This window comes from Macrosteles quadrilineatus, unplaced genomic scaffold, assembly GCF_028750875.1.
Source record: "Macrosteles quadrilineatus isolate MER2022 unplaced genomic scaffold, UCM_ALF_1.0 Scaffold_2__2_contigs__length_208266976, whole genome shotgun sequence".
Lineage (NCBI taxonomy): Eukaryota > Metazoa > Arthropoda > Insecta > Hemiptera > Cicadellidae > Macrosteles > Macrosteles quadrilineatus.
In genome coordinates this window covers 74,103,481-74,120,144 of record NW_026542595.1, presented here as the reverse complement: position 1 = coordinate 74,120,144, position 16,664 = coordinate 74,103,481, and the positions used below count along the sequence as shown (strand labels likewise).

Genomic DNA, 16,664 nt, shown 5'->3' with positions numbered 1-16,664 from the left:
TAACCAATTTATATGAAATTTTGTACATACGTTATGGACATAAAACACAGTTGATCCACATGTAGGGATTTTTAAAATAATTATAAGTGTAAGGTTTTGGGCTTAACTATTCACCTCCACCCAATAATTAATATCTTCATTATTATTTAAACTATCAAGTTGAAATTCGATATATAGGACGCATTTTAAGGTTTAGAATCATTTTTAAAACTTGAATATTTTTAAAACATAAATTTTAGAACTTATACTTAAAATTAATTTTGTTTCTCCCAATAAATTCTTTAATCGCTTGTATCTTGGAAACGGTAAGAGATAGAGCAAAAATAAGAAAATTTTTACGAAATTCCATAAAGAAGGTTTATATATATGGGCTATATAATGATATAACTTTTATTCCTCTGGGACGTGTTTGGGCTGGACTTAACTATTGACCTTTGCCCGATGTTAAATATTTCCGTTATTATTTAAGCTATCAAGTTGAAACTTGGTATGTAGGACGGGGGTAGTCTCTAGTTTGTGGTAATGCAAACAAAATTCAGAATGATTGATAAACTTGCACACTGCACACGATCATGTGAATTTTTAAAAGTCGCCTGGCGTTTGGTTATTTACCAACCGATTCATATCCAATTTTGTACATATGTTTAGGACATAAAATACAGTTTACTCGCATGCCAAAATTAAAAAAAAAATCATAAATGTACAACTTGGGCTTAACTATTTACCTTCACTGGATACCTAATAACTCAATAACTGTTTGAGCTATAGAGTTGAAATTTGGTATGTAGGATGGAAACAGTCTCTAGTTTGTGTTAATATGAAAAATTAGGACCAACTGCAATGCAACACTGCTTAAACCTCACCAGAGAGGCTGAACGTTGGTTCCATGATAGTCAGTGTTTTTGCTTAGAATTTCGTGTTCCAGAACACGAAATTTTAAACACTAATGCATAATATGTTCAATTATTATTTTTGCTATTGAGTTGCAATTTGGTATGTAGGTTGATGGCAGTCTCTATTTCATTTTAATGTAAAAACAATCTGATTCATGGATAGACCTGCGTGTGTTGCATGCAATTGTATAATTTTTTTAAATTTGCTTCACATGTTGCTATTTACCGACGGATTCATATATTATAGGTTAGGAATAAAATGCAGTAGATCCAAGTGTAAATATATTTAAAAGATCATTCGCCCAATTCTTAATAATTCAGTTATTATTTGAACTATCAAGTTGAAATATTTGGTATGTAAGACAGCATCAGTCTCTAGTTCATGTTGATGAAAAAATAGATTGTTTCATATACCTGCGATCGATGGTTTAAATTTTAAAAGTGGTCTCTCATTTGATTTTTCACTTATGCAATTGGGAAAATATAATTGGATTTACTCCATTATTTATCGAAATAGAAATGAAGAGGCTACTAGACACCAGCTGACCGCGACGCTACACTACTCAAGCCTTGTTAGCGGAAATGCACTCGCCTTTTGAAACAAAAAGCTCGGTTCCAGAAGAGACAGTGTTTTTCCAAAAATCAAGTTCCAGAAGAGACATTTACTCTCTACTCTAACCTAACCTTACCTAACCTAACCTAGCCTAACATAACATAACCTAACCTAACCTAACCCAACCTAACGTAACCTAACCCACGGGTTAAATTTTCATTAAATGTTCCATCCACGGGCCTTCGCAGCCTAATAATAAATATTACAATGGAAAGAACGAGAGAGCCTGGATAAATTGATATACTAAAACTAAAACTAAAACTAAAACTGAATTGACACTGTGCTGCATTTTCTTAGTAATAATTGAACGAGCCGATTTGGAAACAATAGAAACATAGGAATGTCATAGAACACCACCAAGGAGAAGAAATATAAATAATGTGTTTTTTTATTATGATGGACAACCTAATGCGTAAGTAAGGCTATTTGTAGAAAACGCTAAATAACAAGATCAGCTTTTGAAAAATGATAAGATATTTACAAGAAATGTTGATTATATTGATATGTTATGTACCTCTTGAGTATTCCATAATCTTTGAGTCGAATCTTTTAAAGTCATTAAAAATTATGACTGTTATTCGTTTTAAAATAATGCATGTAATACTTAGCAATTGCTCGATTTCGATCAACAGGGACACTAGTACATGAAAAAGCCTTCAGAATTCATAACACTACTGGTATCTAAAAGGATATGCTTGTTCAAACGTGGTTGATGAATTTTAATGGTGGCTTTATTGTCAATATTCAATTTCACTCTCTGACGGAAATCGCACAATTCTAATAGGTAAAAAAAAAAACAGAAACTACATTCACAATGTCTATATATTTTAAAATATACAAAGAGTTAATCGAAATCTTCAATATTATAAATTCAGGGCTGTTATAGAATTGTTGCCTTTTTACGAACAATTAAGATTAATCACTTATAGATGTAACAGTCATCCTTGTAAATCTTCTGAAGACAAAATTCAGTGTTTCAATATTTTGAATCAATGAATAATTAAGAAAATGATTATTGAATGATTTATTTAAAATATATAACATGCAGTAGAGTATTTTTATTTGGTTTGATGACCGCTATCTTTTCCCACTATGTTTGTATACTAATCTTTTCAGACAGTTTTTTTTTTAAGTCAACACTGCATAGACCTAAAATGTAAATGTTTAATTTGAACGAACAATCTAATGTTATAGAGGTAAACATGGCGTCACATCCTATTGTAGGGGCATCGGATGACGTCATCCTGAGTGTATTGTCCTTGCTGCTATCAGCACGCTCGACCGGACCTTTGATAGGAGGCGGCGATGGAGTTTGTTATTTATACAATCTTACGTTGTACGTAAAATAATGAATCTAAATTTATACGGCTGTAAGAATTTTAATTGTTACTGAAACGTTATAATATAACAATTATTTGTAATTAGTTTAAATTTAAATTAAACCTTTTAACCTTTTAGATTACTCACCTTAAATTTGCTAGCGGTAATCAACAAAATTGTGATGTGTAAATTCATACTAAACAATGAAAGAAAATTGGCAAATGAAAAATTGTATTGAGTCTACGATTCGGGTGTGCATGAGTTCGGAGAGGTTTTATTTTGTAAACACTATATTTAAACAATCATATTCCAAAAACAACCAAGCAATATTTCGAAGCCCCGTAGACATATGAAGTATTGTAGCAAGGGAGAAAACCTTTTCATATCTCGTTTGGGAAGCCAAGGCGCATGAAATTGACTCCTTTACCGTCCCGGGCTATGTCTGTCCCTGAAACTACATTAAAATATTTCTTCTCCGAGCGGTGTATTGACCATTTCCCTTTATCGGGTATAATCAAAGCTTTTACTTTGGGTATCCGTTTTCAATCGGTATATTAAAACTAATCTTAGGCATAACATGGAAGTTGTTTATTATACTAACGAAATTAAATTGTCGTAGGAAATTTTATCGCTACGAAAATGTTCAGGTTAAACGAAGCTGTTATAACAATTTTCAAACTGTAAATAAATTTATATTAATGGTTTTGCATACCTTAATCCCTTCAGAAAATTAAATAATGCATTTTAGTAACTAATAGGGATAAAACGAGAGTTATTAACAATGTCAAATAAACAGGAGATAGACTAGGCCGGTCTTGAGTTAGATTACATTACAAATTACAAAAATATATATCTTTGAATTTTGACAAAAAATAAATACAATTTCCTACCAAAGGATTATAAAAATTGGATAGAATTGACATTTTTCACGCCGGTGTCATCTTGACGGCAACAAATCTGACCCCGACCAATATCATCTCACATAAGTTTAAATCAGCCATGCGGAACAATACGTTACCATGATGTATGGGGACCACTGAGTCAAACTGTGACTCAGGTTCTAAAATTTAGGGTGGATTTAACAGGAAAATATGTTGTGATATTAAACTTGTAATCCAATGTTAAGTTTGTCTTGAGATTTATTACATGATTGTTACTCATCTAGTCAGAAATAAGTATATTAATTTCGATTGGGGTGGTCCGTATCTGATACAATATTTATATGTAGCGCTCGCCTTTAAAATCTGAACGTCACCGGTTCGATTCTGGACATTTGACAAAAATATGGTGATTATATTGTAAACTAATTTTCTGGTAGTTACCACTGAGCTAGCTGATGTACGAAATATTTGCCTACGGTTATTGGAACGAAATAAAGTGTGCTAAGACATTTTCATGTAAAACTTTCCTAGGAGATGGAGACAGTAAGAGTTTCCAAAGTATTACTGAACCTTATGGTGAAAATGAAATTCAAGAGTGTGTAGGCCATATATGCACGTGGGAACGCGGCTGAAAAGAATTCACAAGGAAACAAAAGGAGATTTGGAAGACAGAAAACGATTAACTGGTATAAACCAGCTTACGTTAAACGCAATCGATGAACTCCAAATATTTTATGGCGTAGCCATAAGGAGAAACAATAATATTAGTGCGTACTTGATCTCAAAATACTCGATGAGCTCAGGTGCAGAAAACCCGAAAAAGGGACTGAGGATATGGAGAATGTAGCAAAGGAAATCCTAGAAGGAAGCTAGAGGAGGAAGAAAATATCTAGCATGTGGACCTATAATAGCTGATATTTAATGAGTATGTTCTACTTTTTTACATAGTTTAGGCTTTAAAAACTAAATATCTCGAAAACTAAATTTTTGCCATTTTTTTTGTACATACCTTTTTCAAAAAATATTTGAGTAATAAGAGAATTCAAATTTGTACCATAGTTTGATCTTGTTCAATAAACGTTGTGAATCTATTTTAACACTCTAATTAGGTAACTATGATGAATATGGAAAATATAAAAATAAGGTAACAATCTAAACAATATTTTAGCGGAATCAAGAGGAGCAAAAAATAACAAAGGTACACACACAATATAGACAAACATGTGTATAATAGATATGTTTAACTTCAAGTCCCTAGATGTAACAGTTATTTTGTAAAGTGTACCTAAAAATTGCAGAATTAACATTGCGTTTAATGACACGTCATACTTCCCTTACGTTCACTATCACACACTTCTACAAGCGTCAATTAATTGTTTATTGATGATTGTTAATAAGCTTCAAACCAAACATATGTTTATTATAGTCTTTGGCAGGCTACCAGCAACACATTGTGAAATAGTAAAAGTCAGATATTAACAACACCAAGAATTTAACCGTTCCATTTCCATTACGAAACACATAAAACGCTTATGACAAAAACATTGGATTAAAAAAGTTGAAAACAATTTTTTATGTGTTGCCAAATTTTGCTGCTTAGCATAATCTAATTCGATCAATACAAATAAAACCGTACAGTATACTTGCAATGTTGATAGCTACTAGTCAACTGACGATAGAAACTTCATTGTTTGTGTTGGCCACTAAGTGATGTAAGTAAACTTGCGAGGGACAAACCTCTGTGTCAAACTGTCACAAGTATCTTCACTCTACTGATAACCAACAGCCTGACTTAGGCTAACAATAGAATACACAAGATGGTACCTCTCAATCATCATGATCAAATATTATTTATATTAAGTTATGAATTTGTTTTGGCATTTCATGTGTAAATGCTGTTGTGCGGATACATCAAAGGACATTCCAAAGTACTCGATATATTTACACCTATGCATAATTTTTTTCAAGACGGTTTTCAATCGGGCCTGATAATGACCGAAATGGATAGTCAGTTTCATTTACTGGATAGGAATTCTAGCATTTACCAAAAAGTGCAAATAAATTAAGTAGTACAGAAACACGTTTCATAAAATCCGCCATTTCACATATCAATTACCATATTGATATATTATTATACGGATATGTGTTATGTATTTCGTATTGCTTGTTAATAGATTAAATCTGCAAAATTTAATGATTAAAAACTGAACTTGGTTAGTAAATAAGTACTGTAATGGCTCAAGCTATTGATAGCAGTTTTATCCAACAATAAAATAAGTTGTTAGATACTGGTACTGTAGTTTTCTTCTTAGGCATTATCACAGATTTGATCTTTCGTTCGAGGATAGTGTTGACTAACTCTTAAAGGTGTTAAACTATTTTTAATCAGTAAATTATTTTTTCCAGAAGTAATTCTATAGGCTTAATTTAATGATAAAGCAACAACATTTTAAATATTTAGTTTCCAATTTTAAAGAGGCTTAAAATATCTCTCTCTAGGATCAACAAATTTTATTTCATACGTGTAAAACTATTAAGTGTGAAAGTTTGGATTTTTGTATGTCACATGAACAGTGACGAGGAAACTGCTGGGCCAATTAAACCTGAAAGTTTCCAGGAATAGTGTTATTATACCACAGAATGTCCATTTCTATCTTTAAACTCTCCTAGAGCTCCAGCTTCCAAAGTTGCTAAGTTTAGAGAATACACTTAATATTATGATTACCAAATTTGTATAAACTAGCTGATTGCTGAGGTTTTTGTTTTTTTTTGTGGAAGTTTTAACAGGGTGTCAAGATCAAAAACAAATTTTAAAATTGTTTGCGACTGTCTTTATTTTGGCTTGAAACCAATTTAAAACAAAACATATTGTTTACATTCAAATATTCAAACTGTTTTCGTAAACCATGGTATGACAGTATAGTTTTAAATTTCAGTCCTTAATATTGGTTCCAATATCCTACTTCCTTTAAAACATCATATTCGATCAAAGTTATTACTCTGTTTTCTAACTATTATATAATAATTTAGAAAGCTCGTTGGTGTGTTATGGCAAACAAGACTAAGTAGCATAAAATATGGGTGTCTGTTAGTTTTTTTTTTTTTTTTTTTTTTTAGATAAACTTTAATAATAGAAGGTTGTACATAAAGTAACAGGGGGTTGGTCCAGCCCATTGTCAAAAGAGCGTTTGCCATTCAATGTGTACTAACCTGAGGTGTCCTGAGGTTGTCTCTCGTATTTTGTCTTCAACGGGGTATCAAAGTGAGAGTTGGTATTAAACAGACTTCCAATAGTAAAATGGAACAGCTTTTACTGAAAAAATATTATCCAACTGGTTTTTGGCCAGGAAGTATGTATGACGAGGAAATAATGAGTGAAAGCAGAGGTAGCATTAAAGTCATCGATAAAATCCGTAACACGTGGTATTTTCTTGAATGTCTCGTAGGTTTCTTAATAAAAAATGAGTATAAGCTTTACCACCATACTATATGTGTTAACCATACTACATAACCACACCACTGGTGAAACCAATGCATTACCACACCGCATAAACCACTATCACTTGGTAGGTTTGTAGAGATGCACTGTATCTTGCGTAAACCAGTTGTTAGAATGGCAGACTGCGTACTTGGGAGATAATAAATAGATTTCCCCCAAAATCGATTAATGCTCTGATTTGTTTTTTCTATATTAAATAACATTCTGCGTAGTGTTCTCGTTTCAAAACTTCTATTTCTTTCAAGTACCTAATTACAAGTTCTCGAACACTGATTTACTTGTAAAAAACATAGTGTCACTAAGTTTAATTAAACCTGTATTGACAACTTTAAAACGTGGGTGTTTTCATTTCATTAAGTCCTCATCAATCAATCTTCCATCGTAACTTTAAGTTTGAACCTAATTTGACTTTCAATTTAAGTAAGGTAATCAATATATTACTCATTGATTATCCCATTTACTTTTAAAAAATTTGATTGGTTTCAATTATATACTAAGCCTTAAGAACGTTTTCGATGGTATGGTTATTGTTGCTTTGTTACTTATAATGGATAAAAATGAATACCCCTATTTTTTACTGATTTAGAGAACTTAAAGGCATTTAATTGATTTTATAAACACTAAGAATTTAATAGTTGTTTATTTTTTTTAGATTGATTAAAATTTATTAATATCTCCTCTTGGTTATTTAAAAATCCGCCAGAGAATTACTTAAAAATGTATATCCAACGTTTGGAGTCTCAGAGTGAGTTTGTAAATATATATATTTCTTTTTATTTGAAGGAAGATACTTACCAATATTTCTATGGAGTGAAATAGACTTTAGTTTTCTGAAAAATGCTTTGATGAAAGACTAAATAATTTTATTGTTGAGAGTTTAGAAGAAAACATTTCGCTGACTTTCTCCAAATAGAGATTTTAAGATTTAGATCAACATAAGCCTATTTGTTTCAAATATATCATCTAAAGGCACTAAACTATATACATCCCTTAAGTATGCGCATATTATTGTTATACTCACAATTGTAGCCACAAAGGATATACACCTGCTATATTTAGTGTAGGCCACAATAATTAATCAACGCCCGCCTACAGTTGACGGCTATACTAGCCTCACAACCACATCATATAGCCTCCCAGCGGGCGCCAACCATAGAGTAAATAGGACCAGAATATAGGTCTATTAATTAGTGCCTATGTTACGAATTGATAAGATGCAGGCAGTCTATAAAATGTCCAAAGATTTTAGACAAATTATTAAATAATATTAATTACAAATTTTTTCCTCACAAGTGGTCCAAATTTTGTCAAAACACTTGAAAACCAGAGAAGAAATTCACAAAAAAAAATTAAGTGCTAATGAAAATAATATAGTGAATCCAAATTTATCAGAAACAGAATTGAAATGGGCTCACACAAATTTTAAGTAGTAAATTGGCCAGGACTATAGATTTGTTTGGAAAACAATAAGGATCAAAGTAGGCGAACAAATCATTCTATATTGTTAATTTTCTATTTAATATTTATTATTATCTATCTAATTATCTATTTCATATAATATTTAAAGTTACCTATTACGACTTAGAGAGAATAATGAACAGTAAAGCCAACTATACAACTTAAATTCGTATTACACAAAAAAAAATCCACCCCCTTACCATTGCAATTTATTGCAGTTTACAATCTTATGAATACAGCACTAGTGCCAATGAAAAATAGAAAACTAACCTAGTATCATGGTTAAAATCTAAATGTTGAACTATGTAAATAAATTATTTTCATTGGACGTTTTAGATTTAAACAATTTTAAATGCAAATTCTCAGAGGTGTATTTATCTCGCTAAGGGTTTGTTGGTTTTGATGAGTTTTAATGTATACTGTTTCGCAATATTAATTGCTTGGCAAGGCTGAACAAAAGCAATTTAGATTTTAACCACTTGTTGAGTGGAAATAATGGTTGTTACTCAACACGGGATTAGAGAAAAATCATGTCCATGATAATATTACTTTAAATAATAATCCAATTAGTAAATTAATCCTATTTTAAGGTATACTGTCATAGTATAGTGTACTGTAGTAAACATGGGATGTTACATGTACGTTTACGGCTCAAATTTTCTACGTTTACAAATACACTCAGTGGCCGCTGCAGTGTGTTCCAGAGACTCAAGTTGTTAGCCAGTGTTAGTGTTTGGGCTCTCAGCTTCCTCAATATTACATTCCAGTCCGAGATTGCAATCCCCAAACTAATATCATTTTCGTTTGAATATCAAGATGACTTTAAAACTACTTAAAAGAAAAAAATACTGTCCTAAATATATTCGTATCAAATAACATAATATTAATACATAGGCCTAACGTTCACGACATGCCAACTGAAATAATGAAATTAAATATGAACGTCGAACAAGTTTAATTAATCATTCATAATTATATTGAATCAATTGTGTCAACAATGTTAGTATTATTTTACATTACTGTTGTCAACTAAAAATGCTGTTGGACTCAGTTCAATTTTTGAAATTTAAATTTAAATTTATAGTTAAAACTATATATCGGATTTATTTAATAGATTAACATAATTTTATATCAACTTATGGCTGGGCTAATGCTTCGCACTAAGTGATTTGCCAGTAATAGATCATCCTGCTTAGTTTTAGGTTATAATAAGGTTTGTTGTGGTGGTATGAGTGAATACTCCCCTCCCCAGTGTAATGCTCGGATGGTGTACAAATCATATGTTGTGCATTCTCCAATTTTTTCAGGGTTTTTGTGTGATTTTTTTTATCTTAACTATACTTCCAATTATGCACCTTAATACTAAGAAGAGCTGCTTCATGCATATGTGAGTTTTAAGTCTTAATAAAACAGTTAACAACTGATCAAATAAAACTAAAGTGAGTTATTTTTGATGTTTGAAAGATGTTCTTACGTTCTAGTCAATTGGTTATTGAAAGTTACATGTATGTTATTACTTAGGTCACTTTATAATTACTGATTAAGAAAATGGACCCTCAGCCAGAAATTGATAAATTACTGGATATCCATTCATAGCTAGTAATTGATCACATATATGCAGTATAAACTAGTTAAAGCCTCATTTTCTAAAATTTTGCGGAAATGACCCGGCTAAATGAAAATCAACGGATGATGGAGATCCAGATGGTCATCTCTGTGCGATATTCATGCGATATGGTCACCATTTCATTGAAAAGTATTAAAGTATTAATGTATTAATGAGATAGTTAAATAAGCAACCAAATTTTCTACTCTGCAGTATAAAGTAAAAGAAAAAACTCCTGAACATAAGGAAAAGGGACCTTCTACCGTGCTTTTAACCACAGAGGAAGACATATTATGTAGATACACAGTTGCTAATGCAAATGTGGTTCCCTCTAAATAGTAGATCATTAATCGAGACAGTTCAAAATAATGTCACTGAAGACCACAGACCCACTCCCTTCCCCAATAACAAACCAGGATATTCATGGATAACGAGTTTCCTCAAAAGACACCCTAGTCTAACACAATGCCACGCTGAGGTAATTAATAGAGGCTGAGCACAGGCTACTGAGGAGAAGTTAAAAGGATAGGCCAAAGAACTTGCGTTATTTTTATAAGATGAAAAAGTTGATGACATTCTGAACAAGCCAAGTATGATTTTCAATCTAGACGAATCAGGTTGTAGAAGTAGTCCTAAAACAGGATTAGTCCAGAACAAACATTTGTTATGTTGTAAAGTTCAATTACTGGCATATCCAAGATTTTTTTATATGTTAACTTTTGTCTAGACCTAAAATACATATTATTAATATGTACAAGTTTAATTATACGTTTAAATTCTTCAGAGCACAACCTATTAGGTAACATATAAATATTTACTTTTACAGCTGCTATAGCATCACAGTATATTTTTATCCAGGTAAATGTTTTTAATCAATAAATTACTGGCCTAATCTCCTTATTGATAATTGATAATGTTATTGCTGTACTTTATGTACACATCACTATTGTTATGCACTATCTCGATTCGCTCTACATAGATTATTATTCATTGAACTGTTACGTCATGCAATTCCACTTGTAGTATTATAACACGCGTCGGACTTTTGTTACACTTATTCTTTGCATAATATTTAATTATCTGACTATTACGAAACACTAATCAATTGTATTTCATAGTTAATCGAGCGTTTACAACACGCTGGGTCATTTGTATTATATTATTTATCGGACGGTTACTATACGCTATAGTAATCGTATTGCAGCTTGTGCAAGACTATTATCACACTCAGTTTCAGACGTTCACAGCAGACGTCTGCTCGCCAGGTGTGAGATTATTACCTAAGCTAATGAACCTGTCTCAGGCTGTGTAGAGACAACAATCAATCAATCACAAATGTTTGACTAGGTTCGATTATCGCTGTCAATCCGTTCAGATATCGTAATCATTTTTACATTTTTTCTTTACTTTGACACTTTTCTCATATTTCAATACTCCTGTCTTAAATTAATGCAAACTATATCTGGCCAATATAAATAATCTTTCTTTTACTTAGAATTTATTAGTTTGTCATGTAGAAAGATCTTATTAAGTCTTTCTACCTGCAAACAGTTGACGCACCGTACCAACCGTATCAGTGTATCCGATATGCTATTTCTGGACAGGAAAAAAATTATTTGAGCATTCCAGTTCAGGAGTCAGGGTACAAATATTGAGCTTAAATGTATGAGTGAAGGTTTGTAATGATACAGGGAATCGTGAAACAGCTAGTACTGTAATATTGAACCAAGAGAGAGCATTAAAATAAAGAAAAACAAACGATTTTGTGTTTTAGTAAGCATGACAGCAGGTGTAACTGTATAAATGAAGTGTATAGCACTTACAGCGTAAGTGGTAGGAACTAGAGATAACCAAGCCATGATTGTTACAGAATTGAAATGAGACAAAGCAAGGAAGAATATGAATGCTACCCTTAGCGCTACTAGCGGCTGTGTATGGAATAAGCAGTATACAAATCATTTTTGTGTTACAGGGATGCTGCAGCAAGGGGAAACATATTTATGATACTACTATCTGTAGTTGCAGTAGATGGAATTGGAAATAACCAAGTAATGTTATGTTTCAGAGAGGATGCAGCATGGTGGAAGCATATGGATGCTGCTTCTAGCGCTACTAGCGGCTGTGTATGGAATAAGCAGTATACAAATCATTTTTGTGTTACAGGGATGCTGCAGCAAGGGGAAAACATATTTATGATGCTACTATCTGTAGTTGCAGTAGATGGAATTGGAAATAACCAAGTAATGTTGGGTTTCAGAGAGGATGCAGCATGGTGGAAGCATATGGATGCTGCTTCTAGCGCTACTAGCGGCAGTGGTCGGAACTCTAGGTGACGAATCTCAGCCTTCCTCGTCCTCACTACAGAGTGTTGCCGATCATTTAGCGGTGAGTTACTCGCTAGGAGTGTTTATACACAAAATAGGGCAAAGGTTTGTATAATGACAAAGGTCGGCAATAACTACAGATACCACAGTAAATAAGATATTTCATTCCTAAGTTAAGATTGTGGCCGGTTCAATAGAAAAGAAAAAGCTTATTTGAAAAAAAAAAATACTAAAAGTGTTCTGATAAATAATTCTATTTCAATTACTTTATAATCCAACTATGAAATGAATCACGTCTGACAGGATACCATCATAGACTAACCAACACTATGTTTTATCTATGATACCATGTTGATGACTAAAGCAATTTCCGCAGTTAGAAAAATGTATAGGATAAAATAGTATTTAACCCCCATGATAAGCTCATTAACTATATCCTCTTTAAGTAACTAAACGGCTGGATCTGTACCACAAACGTGGGAGTATACTCGTCTACTTCAGTATCAAAATACCTACCATGACAAGAGAGTATGTTAGATTATATTCAATCGTAATCAGCTGTTTAATTGCTGTCCCTATTCGGTACTTTCCTGTTAAAGGGAACATTCATTATTATCGCTGATTTATTTTCGATATATCGATATTTTTGTTTTACTTCACGATTGGTATTCCTTCTGTCTTAATATCTTCAAACGCATTTAAATTACAAATTAGGAACTAACCTTGTCTAGGCAAAAAAAATAGCCTATATATTGGATTAGGACATGGAACTATTCTAAACTAACCTAACATAACTAACCAAACTTGCTGTATAGGCTAAGTTACCGTTTCAAAATTCCATTTGATAACAGAAGAGAAAATGCATATGGGGAATAGGCTATCAACCAGATTTTTGAAATGTTACAGCAAGTTTGGTTGGTTAGGTTGGTTTAGAACAGTTTCATTTTAATATAGGCTAATTTTTTTTTTTTATTGTTTATTGATACTGAACAATATTTATTTACTGTATCCTATATCGTACTTGTCAGCTGATATGTTTCAATTTGTTACTATCAATATATCGGATGGAAAACAAAACTATAGATATATCGAAAATAAATCATCGATAATAATGGATGTTCCCTTTAACAGGAAAGTACCAAAAAAGGTAGATAACGACATAAATTATTTATAGCTGACAAAATGACAATTTATTATTTTTCTTAAGACATGATTGCATTTACGCCATAACGTTCAGTCTGGAGACCTACACAAGTCATGTTATAAAAACAGTATCAAAATGAAGAAATCTATGAAACATGTTCAATAGAATTAACATAGAATATTGTTATGCCTTATTTACGCTGATACATCTAAATGCCAGAAATCCATATTTCACAACCTATCCCGGCAACACAGTGGTAAGTAAAGGCTAACAGCATAAATAGCCAAAGTCAAATTTGGCATTTTATACCTCAGGTTTGCTTACTTCAAAAGACTTATTTAAATCTACGGTAAATTAAAAATAAAGCCATACACGTAGTAAATAACAAATAAAGTTTAACTCAAACAATCACGTAATACACAGATCATTCAATGTAGTACACAGATCATTGTCCAATCTCTTTATGAAATATTCAGTTGTCGTGAAACGTGGCTTAAAGTTTATAATCTGCTTTAAAAGTGTCTTTCTTTGGTTCTTTGTTGAAACTTTCAAGTAATCCAGTTCCAAATAAATCAGTAAGTTTTCTTGATGATGATTCGATGCGGAATTCTCTGGCTCCTATTTATTTGAAAGAAAAACGCGATCGGTTTAATGTCTATGTCAAACTGCTGTAACGGTAACATATAATTTACGGTTGGTGTAATATAGTTTGTCAAATTAATAAAATAATTAATTGATTAGACTATTATTTACAGGCAAGTTTTTACAAGACAAACAAATTTCAAAAGCTTAGTCAATTTGAAATGCAATTCAACAGAAAACTAACATCCAAAAAACTCTGATTTGAGATTAAATAGGTTCACACAGTTCCAACAAAGAGACGAAAGAGTGTTTAAGTACCAAGCGGTTTTTTATCTACGCTGTTTCCTTAGTACTGTAGTTGAATGCCTAAAGTAATTCCCCTCAGTATTTATCTTTCTTACAACTAAATTCGCAGTTTTTTCTTTTCAAAAGGTTTAAAATTATTCAATGAAAAGTATATGTTTCAAACCAATGCTCGATACATAAAAATAGTACCAAGTCGGAGACATACAAGAGAAGTGTCTTGCGCTGTCTAGGCTACATGCTGTGCAATCATCTCACTCAATTACATCTGCCTTGTGGCGGGTCAGGGCCAGCTTCATTTATAAACTTTGTCTTCACAACATCGTGTACGATTACTGTATTCATGCGTTCTCCTTGAGAAAATTATGTTTTTACGTTTTCTATTTCCTTATAAATGATTTAAAATTGACTCAGTTATGGTGTCTTTGGTATAATTTTGGTTCACACAACACTTAATTTGTAAAATTTTTAATATTACATAACAAAACTAGTGATGAACTGTCGTTTATATACAACATAATTTTTTTTTTTTTTTACAACTTTTACAATTGGATGACCTATTTTCCATTTCAATACAATAATTATAATCAATACCGTACGCAGATTTATAAATACGTAATTACAATTTTCTAAAATAAAAACAACAAAAAACAGAACATTACTGAATCAACATAAAAAACAACCATAAATAACCATAAATAAACATTTGTATTTCAAGTACACATTAACCTTCGAAATTTGTAGCTAAAATTTTTTTTAAGACATTACATTTTACTGTTATGCTAAATGCTTGTTCCTCATATTGTCACATGTTTCTCGAAAACATAATCATCATAAATATCAAATCGACTCGAAGTACAATAATTTGTCGTAATGAACTCCCTGAATCATTGTTAAACTCGCTTAAATATTATCAGAGTAGCTATAGATAGATTGTTGTAGTGGATGTAATGAAGTTAGATATAATACGTGTCAAAGTAGCTATAACAGCAACTGTCAAGTCCCTTAATGACGTCATCTACAACCACAGACTGTTATCTGGACATAACCATAAAAATGAAGGAGGCTACATACTTTATACTCGGTGGTATTGAAGCATATTTTTGGTGTGTAACTTTGTATTACTAATATGGGAAATTTAATGTACAAGCAGTGATTTATATTGTAGGGAAACTTTGAAAATTTTAAGGAAATTGAAGATTTTTATCTTTATTTATATATGGATACAGCTTTTTTATTATACAATTATTTTACATCTATTTACCGCCTGAAATTAAAATGAATCATCAATCATTATTATAGTATACAACATTGATCGATTGTTACTGCATCCAATGTAATAATTAATTATAGCTTTTCCGACGATACTTAAAAAATATTGTTTCTTTAATAAGGAACATGAAATAAATCTGTACTTTTATGCCTACACGTCTTAGGTGCTATTTTCTAGTCCAAAACCATTTAACAAATTACTTGAAACTAGGCACAATTAGAGGAATGCGGCATTAAAAATGATTTTTATAGCAAAAATCCACTATTGATTTCCGTGATTTGATCCTGGAGTCTTAGGGGCCGAAGCCCAACACTCTGACTACACCAACTAGCTCCCAAAATGAATGGGAAATAAATTGTTCAAACATGCAATAGGACAAATCTATCTATGACGACCAATTTCCTTATTTTACGACCTGACAACGAAACAAAATTTGATCCCAATAAAAAGTTAAAATTAGTACTGACGACTATCACCAATAATGCTGACATACTTTGCTAGGGAAGCGGCGATGAGTCCATGACGTGTCGACAATTATGTCCTGTCACTAGTTGTAGATTATATCATTACAGGAACTGACACACGCTGCTATAGATTGCACATGGTGTAATGTGTTTAGGCTACAATACGTCCAATGGGACCGAATCGAATTACAAGTGTGTTTATTATCAAAAACAATCATTTTAGATGTAAACTTCATGTAAAATTATTTATTTCTTTTCTTCTAATAAGAGTTATAAATAAATTAGATTGAGCTGTGGTGCTTTA

At 31.9% G+C, this 16,664-nt stretch overlaps 1 protein-coding gene across 5 annotated transcripts in view; it reads left to right on the top strand.

Annotated features, from left to right (window-relative positions):
* Nucleotides 1-16,664, top strand: part of LOC128985833 (prothoracicostatic peptides-like) — a 301,184-nt gene that overhangs the window by 262,899 nt on the left and 21,621 nt on the right. For all 5 annotated transcript variants that reach the window (XM_054405760.1, XM_054405761.1, XM_054405757.1 and 2 more), the window contains one exon: nucleotides 12,528-12,655. In XM_054405760.1, the coding sequence (XP_054261735.1) occupies nucleotides 12,533-12,655 (123 nt within the window). In that variant the 5' untranslated portion in view covers nucleotides 12,528-12,532. The remainder of the gene's footprint in view (nucleotides 1-12,527; nucleotides 12,656-16,664) is intronic.